At 41.5% G+C, this 24,947-nt stretch overlaps 1 protein-coding gene across 1 annotated transcript in view; it reads left to right on the top strand.

Moving 5' to 3' along the window:
• Positions 1–836: 836 nt before the first annotated feature.
• ATP1B3 (ATPase Na+/K+ transporting subunit beta 3) overlaps positions 837–24,947 on the top strand; it is a 36,056-nt gene continuing 11,945 nt past the window's right edge. Inside the window, exons 1-3 of the mRNA XM_006078028.4 lie at positions 837–1,232; positions 18,044–18,172; positions 20,968–21,075. Of these exons, the coding sequence (XP_006078090.2) occupies positions 1,124–1,232; positions 18,044–18,172; positions 20,968–21,075 (346 nt within the window). The 5' untranslated portion in view covers positions 837–1,123. The remainder of the gene's footprint in view (positions 1,233–18,043; positions 18,173–20,967; positions 21,076–24,947) is intronic.

Below are 24,947 nucleotides of genomic sequence, written 5' to 3'. Positions count from 1 at the left end.
TGTAGGAAAACAACGACTGCACCCTCAGCTCTGACCAAAGGGAGCAACCATGCAGTGGAAAAGATGACAAGTCAGGAACATTATTTAGGCATCAACACTAAACGAAGAATTGATTTCCTGTACAGCCTGAGTGTTTGAGAAAAAGCAGGTCTTAATAGCTGATAGAAACTTCAGGAAAATATATGTATTGGTTTCACTGATAAATTCAATTAAAGCTGGAGAAAACTATACTGAACTTACTTAACACTGGCAAACTTTGGATGAAATCCCCATTGACCTAAGATTCCTAGTTGACTCCTTCAAAAGAGCCAAGTCAGGGTGTTCTCTGAGCAGCGGTATGTAGTACATCAAACACCTTCACGAAAAACTTAAGCCGACTATCTTTAAGTCACGTCATAGAGCCCAGAGGAGAACGCCTGGAAACGGTTTGCGGAGAGAGGGGTGAGGTCCCCTTCTCGGTGAAGGCGACTTAGCTGACTGGAGTAGTTTCCGCGCTCTCCTCGTCCCGCGCCGCAGCAGGCAAAGAAGCGAGGGGACCCCGGGTCCCGGTCGCCCGCAGCATCTCCCCAGAGTCCTCCTTCTGAGAAACCTGTGGGTCAGGGACGCTCATCTTTTGCTTGTCATTATAAACCTGCTTCTTATTAAGCTCTCATGACTTTTTTTTTTTTAAGTTGCTTTGCACAGTTTTCGCTTCCTCCGGCCAGGGATGAGGGAACCCAGAGCGTCCCGGAGCCCGGCCGGGTACCGCGGGGAGGGGCGGGAGTGGGGGCGGGGCAATGGGCGGGGCGTCTTCGCCGCGTCCGGCTGCGCCCAGCCGCGGGCGGGAGGCGGTGGTGGCGGCGGCGGCGGCGGCAGCGGCGGCAGCGGCGGCGGGGCCTGAACAGCGCGGGGATTGGCTGCGGAGGGCGGAGACGTCAGGCTCCCGCGGCCGGAGCGGCGGCCCCGGCTCGGCGCGGCGCAGCGCAGTCCACTTGAGCGCTCACCGCAGCGAGAAGGTTTCCTCTGCCGTCGCGCCTTCCGTCGCCGCCGCCGGGCTTCGCCGCTCGTGCCGGGACGCGCCTCCGGGCTCCTCGCCGCTTCCTCCCCCGCGGCCGCCGCTCCTCTCGCCGTCAGCACACACACCATGACGAAGACAGACAAGAAGTCCTTCAACCAGAGCCTGGCCGAGTGGAAGCTCTTCATCTACAACCGGACAACCGGAGAGTTCCTGGGGCGCACCGCCAAGAGCTGGGGTGAGCGGGCGACGGTTGGGCACCCGGGCCGGCCGCGGTCTGGGGGAACGCCGGGTGGGAAGGGAAGGCGGGAGGCGGCTCCCCGCGTGGGGGCCCCAGGAGCCACCGCCGCCCGCAGCGGTCCTCGTCTCGGCCGCCAGACTGGAACGCGAGCGGCAGCGGCGGCAGAGGAGTAGCGTGGCCCCATTCATTTCTCGCGGGGCCGGCGGGCGGGCTTGGCGGCGGGGCCCGCTGGCAGCCCCCGCCGGGCCGCGCCGGTTCCTTCTTCCCGGCCGGGAGCGGGCGCACGTGCTGCCGGGGCCTGAGGCGCCGGAAGCCGGGGACCGCTGCCTGGAGCCCGGAGCGCGTGGGGGCCGAGTGCCCGGCCTCCTTTGTACGGAGCGCGCCGGCCCCGAGAGGCCCTGGCGGAGGCGGCCGGCGGCGCCGAGCGGTTCGGGGAAGCTAGACCCTGCCCCACGCCCGGGGAGAGGAAATTTCCACTCCCGCCGCTATCTTGTGACTCGTCCACGCTGCCACCCCAGCCGGTCGGAAGAGTGTGAACTAGTGTTCAGTGTGTGGGCTGCACGACTGTGTTAAGTACACAAGTACACGGTACCCGAAAAAGCAGTTGAATTTGTCCAGTGAAAAGACCCTTAAAAAGGTTGCTTCCTTCCTAATTCCTTTTTAGTGACACAGGTTTTCTTCCTTACCAACGTACTTCATTAGGGGAAAGTAAATTCGGTCTGAAAGGCACGGTTTGTTTTTTTTTGTTTGTTTGTTTTTTTACCCTGTGCTTTCAAAACGTGTGATGGTTGTATTTGCTAGCAGTTTTCCTCTGCATGGGTTCTTTGTTTTAAAAGAAATATTTAAACCATCCGCCAGTGTGGTGCTGCCTTCGAGTGCCTCTTTTTTTGGAAAAACTCTTAACGTCTGAATAAGGACTCGTGCTCCCCCCGACTAGTGCTCCCCTCCTTTAAACTTAAGTAAACCAATTTTTTTTCTTTTGAAAAATATTTTGTTAGTTGGTCATGACAGACTTTTCTGCGTGAGAGTATTTCTAGACTGGAGAACTATTTGAGCACGACACTTTGAAAAGAAGCATCAAGAGAGTGAATTAGCTTTGACTTAGGAAATAAACTGTTGCTGCTACTTGAAATCGGCTCTTCTAGAATAGAAAGGCGGCTTAAAGCCCTATTACAAGTTGCAGGGGGGCCTTGGAGGGGTTTTTTTTTTTTTTTTTAGCCCAAACCCTGCTTCAGAGATGAGGAAAATGAGCCCCAGAGAGGTTGTGATTTTGTTTGTGTAAAATTATATATTCCACAGAGCCAAGAAAAGAACCCAGTTGTCCTTTAATCCTAGTCCAGCGGTTGTATTATTTTACAGATGCCTTGCCTCACTGCATGGTAATCACGATTTTTATTCAAATGGCTGTCTATGGGGAACCCACTAGTGTGATGAGGAAATAGATCTTGCATTTAGAATTAAATGGAGGGGAGGGGGGAGCTGTAAACAGTTATTTTTGTTTTTAGAGTGTACTTTTTGCTGAAGGAATATTTGAGTGGTGAAGAGGGATGAATTAGTGTAGACTACCTTTCTCAGTTCCAGTATTAAGTATCTTCACTTTGTTAGAATGACATTTCTTTTTTTTTTTTTTTGAATGACGTTTCTTAATGCAGGGTGTGCTCTTTAACCTTTGTATTATGTGCTGTTGGGATAGAGATTTTATTTGGTATCAGAGAATGTGGGATTATGTAAGGGCAGTGGAAGGAGTACAGGTGAAGTTGGGATTAGATTTAGAAGAATGAAGGCAAGACTTTTTATTTTCAAAGTGGAAATTGTCAGCAAAGAGTAAATTTCTGCATTTATTGTATTAATAGTAAGCCAGCACTGAATGGCATAAATAGGTGAGAACTGTGCATAATCCTATCCCAGCGGGCATAAGGACACTCCAAGGAGATGTTGGGGAGGGTTGCCTGTAGGCTGGAATCAACTTTGTGTTCCTCAAGCATGGGGTCCACCTGGAGAAAGCGTATCCTCTGGCCTTTCTTTATCAGAAAGGCAGTGTATGAGTGAGTTGCCTGATCTCATTACCCCTGTTAGACAGTAGTGTCTACTCTTTGCAACCCCATGTAGTGTAGCCCATTGGGCTCCTCTGTCCATGGAATTCTCCAGGTAAGGATACCAGAGTGGGTAGCCATTCCCTTCTCCAGCGGATCTTCCCAACTGGAGAAGTCCACTATGCATATTTCAGTACATGTGTGGGCAGACAATGCATATAATGTTATTAATTTTTTAACAGAGATCATACAGTTAATGTTGCTTTATAATCTTTTGAGTATATTGTGGGCCTCTTCCTATGTTATTAAATAAAGATTTATATCACTTTTAATAGCTGTTCCATTGTATATTTACTTTTTTTTTTTTTTAGTTTAACATGTATCTTATGTATACATGGGAGATACCTATGGTAATAGAAGTAATTCTTCATTTTTTTTCAACTAGTGCATATTTTATGTACTGGGCCCTCCTCCCCCCATTCCTTTATCCTTGTGCATTTTTGTAAATTGATTTCCTTGAAATATGTTTCTACTGGTGGAATTTCTGGGTTGCAGATAATCTGTGTACCTTTTTATATTCTGAAAGTGTGTTATAGTTTTTTTTCTTTTTAAACCTCATTTGTGCAGATGTTTTCTTTTGCTTTTGAAATTAATGAGGGAGGGGATTATTACATCTTTTTTTTGACCTGAGTAGATTTGCTGGGCTGCTGGCGTATAGAGACAACCTTTCTCTACCTCAAGGGTTCTGTAAAGACATTCATTTAAGATGTTTCCTGATTTTATCTTTTACCTTTTACGTTTAAGTCTTCAGCATATTTGTCCCAAGTGAGGTTCCTTTCCAAGTGCACTGTATATTAATATTTAAGAAGCAGTCTTGCTCTTTACATTTGGGATAAAGTGAAAATACCTCATGATCCATGTCATTGCCGTCTTTAAAACAGCTGTGTGAGGATTTTGACTAGCTTCTTGTATATTTGGCTAATGTGTTTCACTTGGTTTCAGCAGTTTCAGAATGCTTATATACATGTACTTTATTCCATTTTCACAGCTTTCTAATGTATACCGTGTAGGTGATCAAAGTGTTCCTAAAAGCTGATATCCAGGCTGAACGTAAGGACAAGTCAGGAATAGTGAAAGTATTAGTCGCTCAGTTGTGTCCAGCTCTTTTCGAGCCCATGAACTGTAGACCACCAGACTCCTCTGTCCATGGAATTCTACAGGCAAGAATACTGGAGTGAGTAACCATTCTCTTCTCCAAGGGATCTTCCCCAACCAGGGATGGAACCTGGATCTCCTGCATTGCAAGCAGATTCTTTACCATCTGAGCCACCAGGGAAACCCATGACATGATGTCATTTAATGACATCTGCCTGTGGGCTTCTTTGGCCTTCGTTATCTTAAGGTTATCTCTCAGTAGATGCTTTAATGATAATCTTAAACTCAAGGTACTGATTCCAAGCAGGGTCAGGATTCTGGACTAAAACTACTAACATCTACATTTTGTTCATATGCTTCTCTTTCATTGTAGGCCCACGAATTGCAGTTTTTTTCGATCACCTGCTCCCATTCTGGGTCATGCCTCAGTAAAGGCTCTGCTTTGGAGATCAGGCTCCATCCCAGTCTTGTGTGTTTGACTGTAAGGGAGAAGGCAAGTGTGTTTATTTTCCCAGTTTTGTAAGGTATTCTTTGTGTGGTGGAATGTTGTATCAAAGAAACTTTACAAAAATTTGCACTGTTGGAAAAGTAACAGGCCTTGCCTTACCCTGTGGGCTGACTGTAAATGAAGGTCAAGTGGTGGGTGTGGCAGCAGCAACTGCTGAGGCTAACTGAGCCATCACCTGGCAGGAGGCAGCACTTCCTGGACTGATGGAGGGAGGGGGAAGTGTGTGTATTGTAGTCCAGATACCTGTAATAATAGTGTGGTGCGGAGAAGGCCCTGGCTCCCCACTCCAGTACTCTTGCCTGGAAACTCCCATGGATGGAGGAGCCTGGTAGGTTGCAGTCCATGGGGTCGCTAAGAGTCGGGCACGACTGAGCGACTTGACTTTCACTTCACTTTCGTGCATTGGAGAAGGAAATGGCAACCCACTCCAGTGTTCTTGCTTGGAGAATTCCAGGGACGGGGGAGCCTGGTGGGCTGCCGTCTATGGGGTCGCACAGAGTCGGACACGACTGAAGTGACTTAGCAGCAGCAGCAGCCTGTGTGGTCACTAAGTCGTGTCTGACTCTGCGATCCCAAGGACTGTAGCCCACCAGGCGATGTGATTACAATACTATGTGCTTTACTGTGTTACAGAGCAGCCTCCCCTCACCCCCAAAATAATTTGATTTCTTTGAAATTGACTTTTGAATTTGCAGCTTTAGAATTAGTTGTATTAAAAGCAGCTTAAAAAACCCTCCTGTCCTTAGTAACATCTTCACTGTGGTGTATCATCATATTTAAAGACCATTTAACGCTTTATTTTCCAAACAATTTTATTACAATGTGCCAAAGTACTTGGCAGTACAAGTGTATGAAAAGGGGGAAAAAAGTCACATGTACAATAATTTTTAAAAGTGAAGGTTACTTTTGGGGGGTATCTATTTCCCTTCCCCTTTATAGACTTCTAACGTTTCCATTAAGATGAAGCTTCTACTAACCTAGCATTTTTTAAAAAGGAATTGTGTCATAAAAGAACAAAATTTACTTTGGAAGATAAATTCATTATTTTCTAATTAGGCATTCATTACATTGATTTTGAAGTAAAATCTGTCGTCTTTGACTGCATAGAATAACCATTGTTAACATTTTCCTATGTATAAAGTTTTTTCAAATGTATAAATAAGTGAAAATGTACAGTTAGCTACCTGGTTTTATCACTTAAAATTTAAGGGGAGTGTTTTTTATTCCTCTACCTCTTTCTTAGAGGTTGATGTGTTGGGGGTATCTTGGCACTTGCCATCACCTCTGTGAGGACCATCCACACACTCTGCTAGAACTTAGGTTTCTTAGAACTTAAGTGACTTTAGGTATTGTGTTTGTTGGGGCTTACAAACTGCATTTCTGGTCCCTAAGGCTTTTTTGCATCCTTATAACCTGTCGGAATCTTTAAAGACGGCCTGTCGAAGATCTTTAGTGGGCTGTTTCACAGCCACCTCTTCATGTAAATCTCTGCCCTCCGACTCCTTAGCATCATGTGCAGACTATTTGCAGACTTGGCATATTTCTCTCTTGTCATCTACTGTTCTACGTAGTTCTCTCCCATCACTTTTGGGCCTGTTTCCTAGATTCTGAACCCCTTCTTCCTTCACCTTGACCTAGTTACTCAGATGTCAGCTTTGACAGCCTGATCTCTGGTAAACATTTTTGAATCATTTTTTGCTTTGAGACTGTGTCAAGTGCTCCAGTGTATCCAGTGATACCTTTTTCTAGTGGAGCATTTATGCTTTCGTAATGCATTTGTTAGGCTGAAGGCTTCTTATTCACGTCTTACTCTGGAATTCCCTAACACCTAACCTATTGCTTGCACTTAGTGGGAATGTAGTAAAAGTTGGTTGAATGAAAGAGCAGTATTGTGAAATGTTCCCAGTCTAATTAAATGTAATTAGTCTTCTGCAACACTTTTTAGTGTCTTTGGTTTTGGTATATCATTGCATAAAGATTTACCCGATATTTGAGCATTTTCCTTTTTTTTCCTGCCACACTTGGAATTCATAGTTTAGTGTTCAGAAAAAGTTTCCATTTAACTTTCTCATGGGAGACTCGGCTGAGTTTGACATGCCTAGGTCGCGCATCTGATTAGAATAACAGAACCAGGGTTATTATCCCGTCTCCTGCGTCCTGTTTTATTGCTCTGTTTAGCTTCTTATGGCTCTTCTGAGAACTTCGTAGAGGCTTTTTCTTTTTAAACTTATCTGCTCTCAGATTTAATGAGGGTTTATTTAATAGTGTCTTCCTCTCCCTATAGGTGCTATTTAACCAGTAATAGTTTTGAAAAGAATTCTCTGACTTAACAACCTCCCCGGGGAGCCTGGTGGGCTTCCGTCTGTGGGGTCACACAGAGTCGGACAGGACTGAAGCAACTTAGTAGCAGCAACAGCCTCCCCATATGTGTTTACTGAGCCATTGGTAGAGCTGGTGCTTAAGTACAACTTACTCCTAGTGTTTTGCTGATGCCATGCTAAGAAACAGACCCTTGTCCACAAAGTGAGGTAGTTTTCTTTTGGCAGTTTCTGGCCTGGGGTCACTGTTGTCAGTGTCTGGCCCCTAAAAAGTGGTCCTTACTCCCACTCCATACTTCTCTAACCAGTCTTTTTCTGATTCTCTTGGTTCCTAAACTATGTTTCCCAGGCACTGTGTTAGGCTTTGTTTTCTCTTCATTTTCTTCATCTCAAAACAACTGCAAAAATTACTGACAAATTTTACTTCTTGGTTAATATCTCTCAGATTCCAGTTGCTTCTTGCATATCCCATAAACCTGAGAGTGAGGCTTAGACAGCTCCACTACCTTATTAATCAGCTGATAAACAGAGCTCTTTCCCCTTCTTCCATTGGAGTTCTGATTTACTTCTCTGTTTGCAATTCTTGAAGACTGTCACTAGGCTTAGTCCTACTTCAATAACATTTTTAGAATCTCTTGGTGACCCACAGCTCATTACCACTGCTGCAGTTAATCCAGGAATGAATTTTCTCTGACCTTCTCGCCACTCACTCACCTCACCCCACCCTGAAGTATCTTGGGAACAGGCACTTTCAGAGGAAGCCCAGGGGGCTTGTTTTTCCTGGCATTCTTAATGCTAACCACCTGTTGGAAATTGCATAGTCCTTAACATTCCCACCAATCCTGCCCCACTTTTTAAGGATCTGGTAGTGTCTTTTCTTGTAAATTCTCTGATGAAGAAAACTTGAAGGATCAGATGAAGATCTTTTTGTAACTTTCTTTTAAAATTGTTCCAAGTTTAAATGGGGCCATTGGCTTTCCAACCTTTATCTGGTGCTGAAAAAAAAGTGTAGTGCTGTTGACTGGGGAAGGTGGGCTCTTACCTTCTGGTGCAGTCCCAGAAAGATCCTGGGCATCAGTTAGAATTATTGTGTACAACCTCCCTGTTTCAGATTGATTTCTAAGGCTGCAGCTTTGATCAAGGTACTCCCCATACCCCAAAAGTATTTGGATCCCCACTGCTTTCAGATTTAAATCAGTTCCAGATAGCCTGGTATTCCAGGTGTATTACATGTTGGCTTAGAACTATATTTCCAACCTTATATAATCTGTCATTGTATACCGTACACCCCACATACCACTGTGTCATAGCCAAATGGTTATATCTAAGGCCCCTTGGCCTGGAGTGCCCTGCTCATTCCCTCTCTGTGCCATTCACTGCATTGTAAATTCTCCCCTGATTCCTGCATTGAGGGCCAGCTCTGCCACAAGCCTTCTCTGACTTGCCCAGGTGAAAAGGATACCACATTTATCCTCTGTGACACCTAAAAACTTTGTGCCCTGGATCAGAGTTGTTTATATATGTTGCTTCTAACCGGATGCTCTCACAGAGCGGGACTTGCAGGTGCATATATAGCCCTGCAGCATCCAGCACATAGGAAACACTTAACTGCTTTTCTGATAAATTGTCATTTACTCAGTTTCCACTTGTGATTCACCTGTTTGTTGTGCTGAATGAAGTTGAGAGTATTATGGATTAATTGACATAGCTCCATACTGTGAAAGTCTTGTTTGTGGAGAAGCTTGTTCATAATTCCCCTCAGCTCACCATGATTCTTTCTGTTCCACTAAATTTCTAGTTCATTTTGAGTTTCCAGGTAGGGCATTATAGTCAAAGTGAGCCTATGGGCATATGCATTTTTACTTGATAAGTTTAGAAGTTTACCAGTATACTGAAGTAGACCTGCATTAGAATTCTACATCTCTAAATTAAAAGACGCTTACTCCTTGGAAGGAAAGTTATGACCAACCTAGATAGCATATTCAAAAGCAGAGACGTTACTTTGCCAACAAAGGTTTGTCTAGTCAAGGCTGTGGTTTTTCCTGTGGTCATGTATGGATGTGAGAGTTGGACTGTGAAGAAGGCTGAGCGCCGAAGAATTGATGCTTTTGAACTGTGGTGTTGGAGAAGACTCTTGAGAGTCCCTTGGACTGCAAGGAGATCCAACCAGTCCATTCTGAAGGAGATCAGCCCTGGGATTTCTTTGGAAGGAATGATGCTAAAGCTGAAACTCCAGTACTTTGGCCACTTCATGTGAAGAGTTGACTCATTGGAAAAGACTCTGCTGCTGGGAGGGATTGGGGGCAGGAGGAGAAGGGGACGACAGAGGATGAGATGGCTGGATGGACGTGAGTCTGAGTGAACTCCGAGAGTTGGTGATGGACAGGGAGGCCTGGCGTGCTGCGATTCATGGGGTCGCAAAGAGTCAGACACGACTGAGCGACTGATCTGATCTGAAGCTTAGACAAGTCATTAAAAAAAATCTTTTGGTCTCAGTTTCTTCTTTAAGGGAAGAGTTGCGTGAGATAGTTTCAGGTGTCACTTTGGAATGAAAAACAAAGCCTTTTGAACTGGAGGCTGTAAACTTTTTCTTCAAAGGACCAGGTAATATTTTAGGCTCTGCCAGCCAGGCAGTGTCTGTTGCAGCTACTCACCTCTGCTATTAGTAGCTTGAAATGGCCTTAAACAATATGTAAACTAGTGGCCTAACTGTGTTTCAGTATTTTATTTACAAAAACAGGCAGCAGCTGAGATTTGCTGAGCTACGCTTTAGAAGTTTGTGGTCAGTATAGGCTAATCTGAGAAAACTGAATGGGGTCTTAAATGTGTGAACTCTTGGCTTTGTTCTTTTCATATAACAAAAGTCACTTCATTATTTGAACTTTTACAGTGAGTAGTCAGTAAGTCCACTGTCATCCTCAGTTTCTTCCCTGGGTAATCACTGTTACCTGTAATACTTTTTAAAACATATGTGGCATAACCCCTTTGGATAAAAGTCTGACAGTTTCCTATAAAAGTAAATATACACGTACCCCATGCCCCAGCAGTTCTAGATATTTACCCAAGAGAAATGAAAACATATGTCCACAGAAATACATGAAAATATTCATAGTCTCTTCAAACTGGAAATAGCCCAGGTGTTCAGTAGAATGGAGAAACAAACCAGTGTCCACATAGTGGACTGCTACTCAACAGTCCAAAAAAAGAACAAACTACAGATAATGGAAAACCTGAGTGAATCCCACAGTTAGGCTAAGCAGAAAACAGGCTTTACTGATGAGAATGTACTACATCATTTCATTTCTTTGAAATTCTAAATCAAGCGGTACTTACCTATGCGGAAAAAAGCCCAGAACAGTGCTTGCCTCTAGGATGGGCCTGGGGATTGACTGGGAAGGGGCATGAGAGAACTTTATAGGGTGATGGCAATGTTCTGTATCTTGATAGCAATTTGTATCATAGAGGTGAATGCATTTGTCAAAAATCCATGTCATAGTACTTTGGAGAGTCATATATTTCACTGAAGGTAATTTTCCCCTCAGTTTTAGTTAATATGCATGTTGAAGTGTTCAGGGGTTAAGTGTACAAACATCTGCAACTTGAAATGCATAAAAAAATAGATGGTAATTATTGAATAGATAGATAAATATAGTAGATTGTCTACTTATGTAGAATCTAGGTGAGGTTTATGCATGTACACTTAATTCTTTTAAAAATTGTACTTGTTTAAATAAATATTATTACAAATTTAACAATCTTTTATACACTGTTCCTGACCAGTTATCCCAAAGTATATTGAATAACCCATCATTTCCTCACTGATTTGAAATGCCAACTTTTTTACATGCATTTTACATGGATCCTTTCTTGGATATTGCGTTTTGTTACTAATCTATATCTTTGTTCCTTTGTCATTATCACACTATAATATGTAAGCTCTGCGTAAGCATTTGTAAAATAAAATATAATGTGTGAGACTTGTGTAACTACTGGCTGTTCTGTTTTGGTGTCTGGAGAGTTCTAGCCTTATAAATATTTAGGTAATGTATGGAGCATCCAAAAGAGATAGCTTATGTATAAAAAGAATCTATGTCTTGAAAATTGGGAGAACTAACTAAAACCATTTGGATGTGGTATCTCTTTTAGGAATAGAGCTCTGTTTATTGTTTTGTAAAAACTTCTGATTTGCAAATGTTTATTTTCTCACAAAATCATATATTTCATTTATTCTCAAGTTTTTGGGGGCTTCCCTGGTGGCGCAGAGGTTAAAGCGTCTGCCTGCAATGTGGGAGACCTGGGTTTGATCCCTGGGTCAGGAAGATCCCCTGGAGAAGGAAATGGCAACCCACTCCAGTATTCTTGCCTGGAGAATCCCATGGACAGAGGAGCTTGGTGGGCTACAGTCCACAGGTCGCAAAGAGTTGGACACGACTGAGCGACTTCACTTTCTTTACTAGTTGGAAATTGGTTTTATTGATCAAATTAAATGCATTTGTTTCCATTAACTTGTGATACTATCTTAAATCTCTCTTACTTTCCCTTGAATTTATTTTAGTCTTGAATTTAAAACCTGACATTTTTGGTTAGTCTTGGTGTTTTTGTGAATTCATATAAAGCTGTGGATTTTCCTTTGTGTTCTGCTTTGGCTGCATTATTGTTTTGTATTTTGAATATTTCATGTTTTGTTGTCTTTTTAATTCAAAGGTTATGTAGAAGTCCACTTTGTAAATTTTTGTTATACTTTCTTTGTTGCATTTGGTACTTTATTGGATTAGTTTTTTCCTCAAATATTTGGTAATTATTGGTTCTCTGCACCTCCTGTTTGTATTTAGACTTTCCTGTCACAGCATTCAGGGATGAGGCAGAAGTACCCAAGAACTGGTCGAGGTATGGAGATTCCCTCCACTCCTTGAGGTTTTTACCAACCCATCCAATACCTTGGCCAGTTGTTAAATCCCAGCCTCCCCGCACTCCCCCTGCCCCATGCTCCCTGCTCCTGCTAAAGAGTAGATGGTGCTGCTACTGTTGGTAGTTGATGGGTACTAAGGTGGGGTGTGTGTGTGTTGGGGGGAGGCGCAAAGTTATACTCACCTGGCTGCTCCTGCTGTGGAGTCATCTAATCTTTGGCCCAGAGCGCCCTCCTGTTCTCCATTTTGGTGAGCCAACTTGCTTTTTTCTGGGAGTCCTTCTCTGATGAAATCCTTTCCTTCCTCTTCCTGTTAGAGACAGTTAATTCTTTCTCTATGTTTATATGTCTGTTGCTTGTAACTGGACTCTTGGAGAACAGGAACCGATACCTTATTCCATGTAAATTTTTGTCATCTGAAGTAACACAGAATGCTTGCATGATGCACTTCAGAGAAGGGGAGTTTTGATTGCAAAAGGTTGATTGCTTGAGGCTCCCAGGGAGAGCAGACCAGGTAAGGTGCCACATGGAGAGGTACTGGTCTGGGTGTTTCTCTTATTGGTAGGTTAATCTTAGGCAAATTATTTAATCTTGTTTAATATTTTTTATACTACCATATTTTTTAAATAAATATATAAAATTTGAGTGTATATGTATATACACACATGTATTTTTAATAATATAAATAGTTCGAAGGCAAAAGAAGAACGGGCAGCACAGGATGAGATGGGTTAGATAGCATCACTGATTCAATGAACATGAATTTGAGAAACCTCCAGGAAATAGTGGAAGATAGTGGAAGAGCCTGGTGTGCTGCAGTCCATGGGGTCACAAAGAGTCTGACCGGACTTAGCGACTAAACAATAGCAATGTGCTAATTAATTAGTTTAAGAAAATTCTTTCAGTGAGGAACAAACGATTTTTAAACAAGTGGTCCTGGGACAGCAGGATATCGATATGCAAAACAATGCAACTGAATTCTTTCTTGCTGTTGTTCAGTCTCAGTGGTTTTGGAGCCCAAGAAAAGAAAATCTCTCACTGCTTCCACTTCCCCCACCCCCAAGCCTATTTTATTTGCCATGAAATGGGAATGATAAGACCAGATGCCATGAACTTAGTTTTTGAATGTTGAATTTTAAGCCAGCTTTTTCACTCTCCTGTTTTCATCCTCATCAATAAGGATTGATTCCTTATTCCTTCCATTCTTCTTCACTTCCTGCTCTTAGAGTGGTAATATCTGAGGTTGTTGATATTTTCTCCTGGCAATCTTGATTCCAGCTTGTGCTTCTTCCAGCCTGGCATTTTGCATGATGCACTCTTCATATAAGTTAAATAAACAGGGTGACAGTATACAGCTTAGATGTACTCCTTGATGTACTTCCCACTTTGGAACCAGTCTGTTGTTCCATTCAGTTCTCACTGTTGCTTCTTGACCTGCACACAGGTTTCTTGGGAAGCAGGTAAGGTGGAATGGTATTATCATCTCTTTAAGAATTTTCCACGGTTTGTTGTGATCCACACAGTCAAAGGCTTTAGCATAGTCAGTAAAGCAGAAACATGTTTTTTCTGGAATTCTCTTGCTTTTTCTATGATCCAATGGATGTTGGCAATTTGATCTCTGGTTCCTCTGCCTTTTCTAAATCCAGCCTGTACATCTGGAAGTTCTTGGTTCCAGCTTGTACATCTGGAAGTTCTCGGCTCTCCCTTCTTCATACCATGTACAGAAATTAATACACAGTGGATCAAAGATCCAAACGAGCTAAAACTAAGAATTCTTAGAAGAAAACATAGCTACAGGTCTTCTTAACTTTGGCTTAGGCAATGGTATCTTAGATATAATACCAAAAACCAAGCAACCAAGGAGAAAAGTAAATTAGACTTCCTTGTAATTAAGAACTTTGCTGCTTTAAGGGACACTGTCAGGAAAGTGAGCAGACAACCCACAGAATGGGGGGAAATAGTTGTACATCATGTATATGACAAAAGGCTCATGTCTGTAATGTATGAAGAACTGTTAGAACTTACATAAAAAGGAAATGCAGTACAAAAATGGACCAACAATCTGAATAGACAGTTCTCCAAAGAAGACACAAATGACCAATAAGCTCGTGAAAAGATGCTCAACATCATTAGTCATTAGGGAAATGCAAGTTAACCCACTAGGAAGTATTGATAAGGATGTGAAGAAATTGGAATCCTGCCAGTGGAAATGTAGGATGTTACAGCTGCTTTGGAATACTGTCTAGCACGTAACTCAAAATACTAAACAGTTACCATATGACCAAGCACTTCCACTCATAGTGAATGAAATGTGAATTATACCTCAATAAATAGCTCCTTATAAAAATTTAAACTTACAAAGGACTTTAAATTTGTACTTGTCCATATAATTGATTTTTTAAAAAGTTACACCTGCCTTTGCTTTAAAAAAGGTTTTTTAAAACTGTAAGTGAAAGTGAAGTCGCTCAGTCGTGTCCCGACTCTTTGCAACACCGTGGACTGTAGCCTACCAGGCTCCTCCGTCCATGGGATTCTCCAGGCAAGAGTACTGGAGTGGGTTGCCGTTTCCTTCTCCAGGGGATCTTCCCAACCCAGGGATCAAACCCTGGTCTCCCGCATTGCAGGCAGACGCTTTAACCTCTGAGCCATCAGGGAAGCCCTTAAAAGCGTCTGCCTGCAATGCGGAGACTCAGGTTCTATCCCTGGGTTGGGAAGATCCCCTGGAGAAGGAAATGGCAACCCACTCCAGTACTCTTGCCTGGAGAATCCCATGGACAGAGGAGCCTGGTAGGCTACAGTCCATAAAACGGTAAGCAGGTTGCTATTTTATTTACCCAGGGAAAATTGTTTCTTACCGAAATTCTCTGGGAATAAGGCATAGTCTTTCTGGTATCTAGATAACTAGGAAGTTTGAGCAAGAAGTAGGGAGTCAGATCACACAGTCTCAGAGTGTGTTGAACGAGTGTGGATGTCCAGGCCTTGAAGCCTAATGACTTCCCTTGCTCACATTAACCAGCACTGAGGTGGGCGTGGCACATTTATTAGTTCCCCTTGGCCCTACCTGTAACTAAGCTATCGTGTCCTACTCTTTGTGACCCCATGGAGGGCTGTTAATGGAATTCTCCAGGCAAGAATACTGGAGTGGGCAACCATTCCCTTCTCTAGGGGATCTTCCCCGTCCCAGGGATCAAATCCAGGTCTCCTGCATTGCAGGCAGATTCTTTACCATCTGAGCCACCAGGGACGCCCATTCCTTATCTAAGGTACCCTCAGTTTTATCCCTATCATTGTCAGGGATGCATCTGAGTAAACTAACTGCAAGATACCCCCATGTAAGAACAGCAGTTTATAACTTCTGTTTTTATTTTCCAGTTTTGTTTTTTTTTTCCTTAGAGGAAGAAGATTAAGTTGATTAAAAGTTACTGGCATCCTGTGAGTGGTCTTTCATATGTGGTTTTTATGAAAGTGAAAGTTAGTCATGTTCGACTCTTTGCAACCCCATGGACTGTATAGTCCATGGAATTCTCTAGGCCAGAATGCTGGAGTGGGTAGCCTTTCCCTTCCCAGGGGATCTTCCTAACCCAGGGATCGAGCCCAGGTCTCCTGCTTTGCAGGGGGTTCTTGACCAGCTGAGTCACAAGGGAAGCCCAAGAGTACTGGAGTGGTTAGCCTATCCTTTCTCCAGGGGATCTTCCCGACCCAGGAGTCGAACCGGGGTCTCCTGCATTACAGGTGGATTCTTACCAACTGAGCAATCAGGGAAGCCCGGATGTGGTGTTTATAAGTGAGGTTCATTTTAGTTTTTCAATGTTAAGTTTGGTTCTTGGCAATAGGATCTTATCAAGTAGGGGAAATTGGCTTCAGTGCTGGAAATCACTTATTTCCTTATTGTACACTGCCTACATTCACAGTTGACTTAATGGCCACTAGTGTATGGCATCAGGTGTGGGACATGGCTGTTAATTTGTGTGTCTGTTTTTATGAACCTGACTGTATAGGGAGTTTTAACATTTGTGTTCGTGCTTGCTATGTGCTCATTTGCTTGTTGCTTTTATAAATTTCATTTACATTATTTTTCCTGGAAACTGAAAATCAAAATTGAAAATGGCACGATAAGAATACTTTTAGATGACTTGAAAGCACTGCTAAATAACTCAACTCTTAGCACTTCTGTATTAAACTTTTCCAGTTTAGTATCGACTTCATCAGTTGACAAACTCCTGTGGCCTCAGACTGCCTGTTTTTGTTAAGTGACGTTTTATTGAACACCACCCCCACTCATTACATTTATGTATTTGTGCTCTGGCGTGCTGTGTGGAGGAATTTATCTGTTAGTTTCTACAAAGAGCCAAATCTGAAAGAATGGCTTTTCCCTGTATCTCATTAAACCAGCTTTTGGGCTTTACCTGTTTCGTTTTCCTTACAGTAAACTGATCACGGCTTTGAGGTTGGTCTTCCTCTGTTTTTCTGCAGCAGGATCGCTCTGTGTGGTAGGGAAGTGCTGCTGTCTGGAGGTGAACGTACTGTGTTCCTTTCTTCCTTCTGTCCTTTCGCTCCCTATTTTGGCCTCCTGGTAATTGGGGCGGGGGAGGATGGGGAATGCCAGTCTGAATTAAGATGAAATCGCTTTAACTGTTTTCCCCTAACAGTTTTCTGGCCTGCAGGTAACAAATGAAAGTTATCTAGCTTTTGCCACAATTTGTTTGGGGTCACAGGGTCTTTTGAGCATCACAAGAATATTGTGCAGCCACTCCACAAAGAAAAATGGATGTATTCAGAAATGTATTATTATAGAAGTCTCAGAAGCTCTGAAGTTCATCTTTGCTGGGAATGGGTGAGGATGAAGGGTCCATAGATCCTAGGTTGGGAATGCCTCCTCTAGCCTTTCTTCAAGGACAGATATTAATAAGCAAGTTTATGTTAAGACTGGAAAATAAAGCTGATGTTAATTCAGCTTTGGGGAATTAAGTGTTCTTTACTGTTGCCATACCTGGGAATTAATTGAATATTTTTTGATCAGTTTTTTTAAATGTTCAAATGTAAATGTGTGACGTTAGCAATGTAGCATATAATCTTGATGGTGACCACTTACAATGTTAGATCTTTGACTATAGACATTTGAGAAGAATAATTCTAGATGTTCACAAAAGAAATCACTGGCTTGGGATAGATTTTAGTGTTTCCAGATTGTGAAGAAAAAAAGAAGGTTAGGCCCTTTATATGAGACTTGCGTGTGCCAGCTCTCGCTTCGTGCTTGGCAGTGGAGCTGTCAAGTCCCCTGGTCAGAGTGCCTGTTCTGATCTTGTCCTCTCTGCACTTTTGCATGAGGCTTCCACTCAGCCAGTATTTCCTAAACTTTATTCATTGATAACCATCTTCATGACTTGCCTTCTCTGCATGCCTCCTGGCTATTCTTTAAATCAACTCACTTTTTAAAACTCAAATTTATGCAGATAATTATTATGAAATACAGGGTTGATATGCTCATTCTTTTGTTTGTCACATACACATAAAGGGGGTTTATCCAACCTAAAATCACCTTCTTTCTGGAGGGCGTCAAATTCATTTTGGGAAACACTCCCTTATGTGCTGGAATTTTCAAGCTCTGATCTTGAATCAGTATGATCTGTGGAAGCTGCTTGTATTTGGAAGCATCAGAGGAAAGGATGGGATCACAGGATGGGTGGGTGCTGCCTGCTGAAATACCCCTTGCTTGGGCAAATTCATAATGTTTGGAATATGAAGATACCTGGCTGTGTGCATGGCAAAGCTTGGAATCCTAGCCTTGCGATGGTTGGTTTGTTTTTTCACCTTGGCCTCATTACACACAGACAAACACACACAATGTGTATATCTTCAAGTTTTATGAGTTTTGTTTTCTTTTACAGGTTTGATCTTGCTCTTCTACCTAGTCTTTTATGGGTTCCTGGCTGCACTCTTTTCATTCACAATGTGGGCCATGCTTCAGACTCTGAATGATGAGGTTCCAAAATATCGTGACCAGATTCCTAGTCCAGGTAATTATGTTGTGATTTTTATGGGTTCTAACAAAATTGGATTATATTTTATCTTCTCTGGAAGTCTGTATTATAGAGCAGGTAGGAGATGTTAAATTTCAGAGTCAAATAATGTGGAAGTTTTTATTTTATTTGTTTAATATTTACATGCTGATATAAAGACCTTTAATATTTACACAGTGATACAAAAACTTGGCTGATAAATCTTGAGTCTTTTGCCAAGGGTAAACAAATAAATATTGAGAGTTAAAGTAAAGCCATATTGATGAATATAGTTATAAGTGATGCTTATGAATATTGAGTAGCAGTTTCTCTTTGCCCTGAGTAATTTACTTATATATATTTCAGCTCTAGCTTGGGTTAAAGCATTGGTCTTGTAAAATACTATGGTTTTAATTGCTTAGTATGGAAATGATAAGAAGTAGTAAATAAGGATCTATTAATAGAGAATAAAATGAGTGTGCACTTAATATGTTTATTCTCTATTGATTGTCTTATGGGGAAAAAAATTCCTCTAGGATACTGGAGAATGTACTTTAGTACAGAAAAAAATCTTGACTGTAACACTTACTTAAATCACATTTTCTCCCTCCCATATTTCTTCTTTTTAAAGTTTGTTTTTGAATGCCAGCTCTGCCTTCATTGTTACATATGGGCCTTGTCCTCACACTGCTGGCAGTTTTTATGGAAGTAGGTAACAGTAAGGCCCGGAGCCCCAGTGTAGCTGATTCCCACAAATATGAACAACTTCCTGAGATTGCAGCAAAGGGATGGCTCTCCATGGAGGAGTACAATTTGGCAGCAGGCAGAGTGGGCACACAAGTCAGGGAAGGTGGGAATCTGCAGGAGGTTTCTGTCCAGCACTGCTTCTATTCCAGCTGTGATTTGCCCCCCAAGGCTATTCTGAAGATACTTTTGGTTGTCACAACTGCAGGTGTGCTACTGGTATTGCTGAACATCCCTGCAATGCATGAGAACCACCCCCCCCAAGAAAGACTCATCCAATCCAGAATGTCATTAGGACCACGGCTAAGGAACTCTAGTCTAGATCCTTGCTCACTGCATGGACTTCTCAGCCATAGCTGCGAGAATGAACCAGTTTCCCCAACCAGTTTGTTCTAACGACTTTTTTCCTTTGTAGCTGATTTTATCAAAATATCATGAATAACTCCGTTAATCTTTCTGACCATGTATCTAGGACCAGCTCTATGCTGATTTTTTTCCCTCATGTCTCATTGTAGCCCTGTTTTCTTTGTCCCTACATAAATTCTAAGATAATTATTTCTCTTGCTGCCTTACTATTGAACATAAGCTGATATATTTCAGAAATATTGAACCATTTATAATTGCATGAATAATATAAGCAGTAAAATGTGTTCAGTATACATTTAAGTATATAGTTTTAAACTGAGTTCCTTAAATATTCAGAAAATGTTAAATGAGTCAGAAGTTTATAGTTTTGCCATGGGATTTTAAATTATGTTGCCTCACAGGATGCAAAGATAAGCGCAGCACATTAATACAGCCATGCTGTGGGCATATTCTTGTTCATTCGTTAAGTTGTGTCCTGCTCTTGGCGACCCGGTTGACCTGCAGCACACCAGGCTTCCGGCTGTGGGCATGACCCCCAGAATACCTGATCCCTGAAGCCCTGATCTGTGTTTAAGTGTGCATCGTTAGCTCCCAAAGAGAAGCTAAAGTTGTGATCATCTAAATCCAAGTGATCTGATATGTTGAAGTAGTAACTGAATTGGAGCTTTTTTGTGTACATATGGAATAAGACTTGCTCTGCCTTTTTGAAACATTGATTGTTTCATCATCATTGGGTAGCATCGGATTGAGTTTAACTCAAGAGCCTTGCAAATCAACACACGCAAGCATTTAGGATTTGAAAGACATAGATTTGATCTAATATGAATTAGATGTCTGAGTAATTTTAATGAAAACTAAAATAGCCTTGGTGGTTGTTTATCTTCAGATTTAACGCAAGACTTATCTATAGTAACTGATGTATGGGGAATGTTTAGTGACTAGTGAAAATTTTAGGGTTTTTTTTATTTTAAGCCTTTTGTGCAAGACTTAATGTAGATCTAATGCTTTTAAATCTAGGAAAGCTTAAAGTTGGAAGCCTGATTGTGTTTGTTGCACAAAAACATGCTTACATTTTCTGTTAATAAACTCATGCAGACATGTTCTAGAGACATGGTTGTTGATTGCTGATACGAAATTGTTGGTGGTTATATGCCAGTTCGGTATGAGAGAACTGCATTTTAGTTACAGAGCAGTGTTTATTACTGAAAGAAGAATATTTAATTATAGATTTTAAATTGTATAGGCCTCTTTCGTTGAATAAGGTTTGCTTTGTTTATGAATGTTTCCATAGAGTGTAATTTCAGTGACAGAAGTGCTTAGATTTTGACTTGCTAAAATTTTCTCCATATATTAACGACAAATTGGCAAACCCTAAAGCACTGAATAGAAAATAAATGTAGAAAGTACAAAGTAAAATCTGTGTCTTTTCACTAAGGACCAGAGCAATTCTAAGATTTAGAGGTGGTTTCTAATTGGTTTTGTCTGAAGTGACTTTCAAGACTTTGGGATTCTTTCCTTTTAGATGTCTTTTTGTAGTCAGACACAAGTGGGGAGTTCTTGGTGGTTCTCTCAACCTACCTGTGAACACAATGTCCACATAATTTATTGAGACCTTCCTTTTTAGAGATAAGAGTGTAAGGAGAAGGAAAGAGAGAAGGGAATTTGCTGCAGTTAATTTCCCCCGTTTTCTCTTATCTCTATAGGACTTATGGTTTTTCCAAAACCAGTGTCGGCATTGGATTTTTCATTCAGCCTGTCTGATGCAGAATCCTATCAAGGGTACATTGATGACCTTAAGAAATTTCTGAAGCGTAAGTATGATTTTTTAGGGTAAGGTAAAAGATTCTAGTTGTTATAGAAACTAGTACCAAATTATGATTACTTTTAAAAACATTGTTCTTAGAGTTTGTTCTGCCTTTTTCTCTCTCTTTCTGCTAAAGAGAGGGCTGGGCAAGTAGAATTATGATTATTGATGAGGAATTTATTATTATTTTATATTCTAACTTCTGGAAAGTGTAGAGTTCTAAACCTAATGGGTAGTTGATTTGATTTTTTTTTTAATCTACCCTATATAAATACATGAGTAAGTTCATTGAGGCATAACATTTATAGCTGCATTAAATCAAATAGCATTTGACTAAAGAGCAAAACTATTATAAATCTTGCCTCCTAAGTATTTGGGCCTTTGGATCCAAAGTAGTGCTTGTGTGAGGGTGAGGAATGGTGTTTTATCACTAAAAAAAAAAGTCTTCCCAGTTGTTAGTTTTCCCAAGCTGCTGCTGCTGCTGCTAAGTCACTTCAGTCGTGTCCGACTCTGTGCAACTCCATAGACAGCAGCCCACTAGGCTCCTCTGTCCCTGGGATTCTCCAGGCAAGAACACTGGAGTGGGTTGCCGTTTCCTTCTCCAATGCATGAAAGTGAAAGAAAGTGAAGTCGCTCAGTTGTGCCTGACTCTTAGTGACCCCATGGACTGCAGCCTACCAGGCTCCTCCGTCCATGGCTACTGGTTTATAAAGCTTTCGAATAGCCCAGTTTTCTCTGCGTTTTGCTTTCCCTAACGCTGTGGTATTAGCATTTGAATGAATAGGCAGCTCTTCCTCAGCCACTCTCCCCTGCAGTTGCTCCTTAGAATGTGTAGGACTCCATTGCCAAGATCACTGATGAAGCTCCCTATATCACCTTCTTGTTTGCTTGTGTAACTTGCCCTGACTATTTGTCTGCCTCTCGGGGACTTCCAGTTCACTGATCCCTTTATTTTATTCCAATCTCTCCACTCTCAGCTTCTCTACTGGACAGGCTTATCAGTTCCATAGTTTTTCATTTCAATTTTATAGAAGCTAGTACTGTAAAATCCTTTGCCTCTTATTCCATTTGTATAAACTTGCAAGTCGAAGAAGCTATGTAATTCCTAGATGGAGCCCTTCCTTCGAGTCTGCCCTCTGAGGACTAAGTAACACTGTGAACACTTGATCACCTCCCTCAAATGGACCCAATCTACTGCCTGGAAGACCTGCTGAAATTCTCTGAAGGGATTATTACCAACCTCTACTCAAAACTAGCTCCTTAGCTCCCCCCACCCCCACCCCCCGCCCATTAACTCACTTTCTTCGTATAATCTGTTTTCCTGATTCAAGAGAAAGTAGAAATACTCAAGTGGAAAGGTTTCTGCAACTGTGATATTCCTCTTGCTCTGACAAGGGAAGCTGCCTTTCCTCTTATCTGTGTCCACCTGTCCGCTCTCACTGCCTCAGAAGCATTGTGCTAATTACTGATCCTTCTCCTGTATATGTTTAGCTTCTCTGTTGGATTCCTTCGGTCAACATGCAAAAATCTTCAACTTCCATCTTAAAAACCTTTTGATCCTGTACCTTCTAATGGCTACCTTGCGAAATCACTTTTCTTTGATAGTTAAATATATACTTATTATTTAAATAGAGATGTTTTGTGAAAGTGTAATTCATGGTTTAAAAGACAAATAGTAAAGAAAGCCCTGTAATTAGACACAGTAGTTCCCTGCCCTACTCCATTCTAGCTGCAGTCCTTTGCTTTATTCAACAGAGGATGTGGTTTTTTTGTGTATGTTAAGCACTTTAATTTCCATCAGTGAACAAATGAAAATGTTCTGAGTTCCTGGAGTTTTTATAACCTAGTGGTGTGTTAGAAAGTAATAAGTGCTGTGGAGGAAAATAAGGCAGAGAAAGGAAATAGAGTTAAGAGAATCACAATTTTATAAACAGAGTGGCCTGGGAAGGCCTCGTTGAAAGGGGATGTTTGGGGAGAACTCTGAGAATGAGGGAGCTAGCCGTGCAACTGTCTAGCAGTAGGTGGGAAGGCCGTGAGGCTCACAAGGTCCAGTGTGTTACAAGTTTGTCAAGGAAGCCAGAGGGGCTGGATGAAGTGAGTGGGGAGAATGGAGTAGGGGTTGAGGTCAGGGAGGCCTTAGAGGCTGTTGCTCAGTTCTTTGACTTTCACAGCAAACAAGATGGAAGTTCTTAAGCAGAAAATAACAACTCACACAGATTTTTAAAGGATCACTCAGGCTGTATTTTGAGACTAGATTCTAGGTGAGGAACCAAGGAGGCTAGTCAAAAGCCCATTGCAGTCATCCAGGTGAGTGGAGATCATGGCTTGGAATTGGAGCATTGGAGGCTGTGAAAAATTATCTGATTGTGGATATATTTTCAACAGGGAATAACTTCATGCTTTTGAACTTTTTCTTACAAAATTTTTCTTCTTTATTTTTTTAATTGAAATTTTATTTGTTTGGTTGCATTGGGTCTTAATTGTGGCGCACCAGCTCTCTCATTGTGGCACACAGGCTTAGTTGTTCCACAGCACGTGGGATCGTAGTTCCCCAACCAGGGATCAAAGCTGTGTCCCCTGCGCTGCAAGGTGGGTTCTTAACTTTTAGACCACCAGGGAAGTCCCCTTCTATCTTTAAAAGTTATATTTTCCTGCTGGTTCTTGATTTACCACTTTTATATATTGTCTTTACTTCCTTTTATGTTAGATGAGGATTTAGCTCACATGCCTCAGATGTCCCCTTATTCTCAATTCAAAAGTAATTGAACTACTAAGTTATTTTCATTATTGGTTGCCTTTTTATACTTGTCTTTACATAAGACTCTTCATCTAACTCTTTTCTTTGTATATTGTCATATGAGGTATTCTCTTAAGTCCTTTTTGCTGCAAACTCCTTCCTAAGTCTTTCCCGTTGCTGCAGTCTGCACTTGTTTCTGTTCAGGCATCCATCACCCAGCTATCATTTGGGGACTTCATTTGATCATTTTTGAATTGGATTCACTGTTTCTTGGCTCCTGCTTTATTATTCTTTGTTTACTCTCTAGTTTTGGTGGCATATGTTCTCAGATAACTGTAAGAAAAGATACATGAATACTGTTCCATGGTATATTTACCACTATACTAGTTAGCCATAAAAAAGAATGAAATCTTGCTGTTTGCAACAACATGGGTGGACCTTGAGGACATGATGCTATGTGAAATAAGTCAAACAGAGACACACAACAAATGGTCTCACTTATGTGTGGAATATAAGAAACAGAACAAGCAAGAAAACCAAACTCATAGGTCCAGAAAAGACGCCGTCGCCAGGGGCAGCAGGAGGTGGAGGTGAAATGATGAAAGATGATCAGAAGGTCCAGTCTTCCAGTTATATGTGAATAAGCCCTGGGGATATGATACACAGCACGGTGACTGCTGTTGGCAATATTGTATTGTGTATTTGGAAGTTGCTAACAGAATAGATCTTATCACAAGAAAAAGAATTTGTAACTGTATGTGGGAGCAAGATATTAACTAGATTTACCATGGTGATCATTTCACAATGTATACAAATAATTTAAGCATTCATTGTGTTGTACACCTGAAACTAATGTTATATGTGGATTACATTTCAACTTATATTTCAGTTAAAAAATTTTAAAGATACATGGAATTTAAGTTTTTAGTCCTTTCATTTCTGAAAATCACCGCATTTTGCTTGTATTGTTTGTAGTTTAAATATAGAATTTTATCAATAGTTCCTTTGTATCTACCTTTTTCTGTTCAGCAGTGTTTGTGTTTTGTTTTTGTGTTTAATTATATTTCCTTCGGTTCTAAAATTTTGTATTGGTATCAGTCTCTAGTGTCATTTTGCTGTTTGATGGGGTCTTTCAGGACGAA

The sequence above is a fragment of the Bubalus bubalis genome, chromosome 1, assembly GCF_019923935.1.
Source record: "Bubalus bubalis isolate 160015118507 breed Murrah chromosome 1, NDDB_SH_1, whole genome shotgun sequence".
Taxonomy (NCBI): domain Eukaryota; kingdom Metazoa; phylum Chordata; class Mammalia; order Artiodactyla; family Bovidae; genus Bubalus; species Bubalus bubalis.
This window is presented reverse-complemented; position numbering and strand designations above follow the sequence as displayed.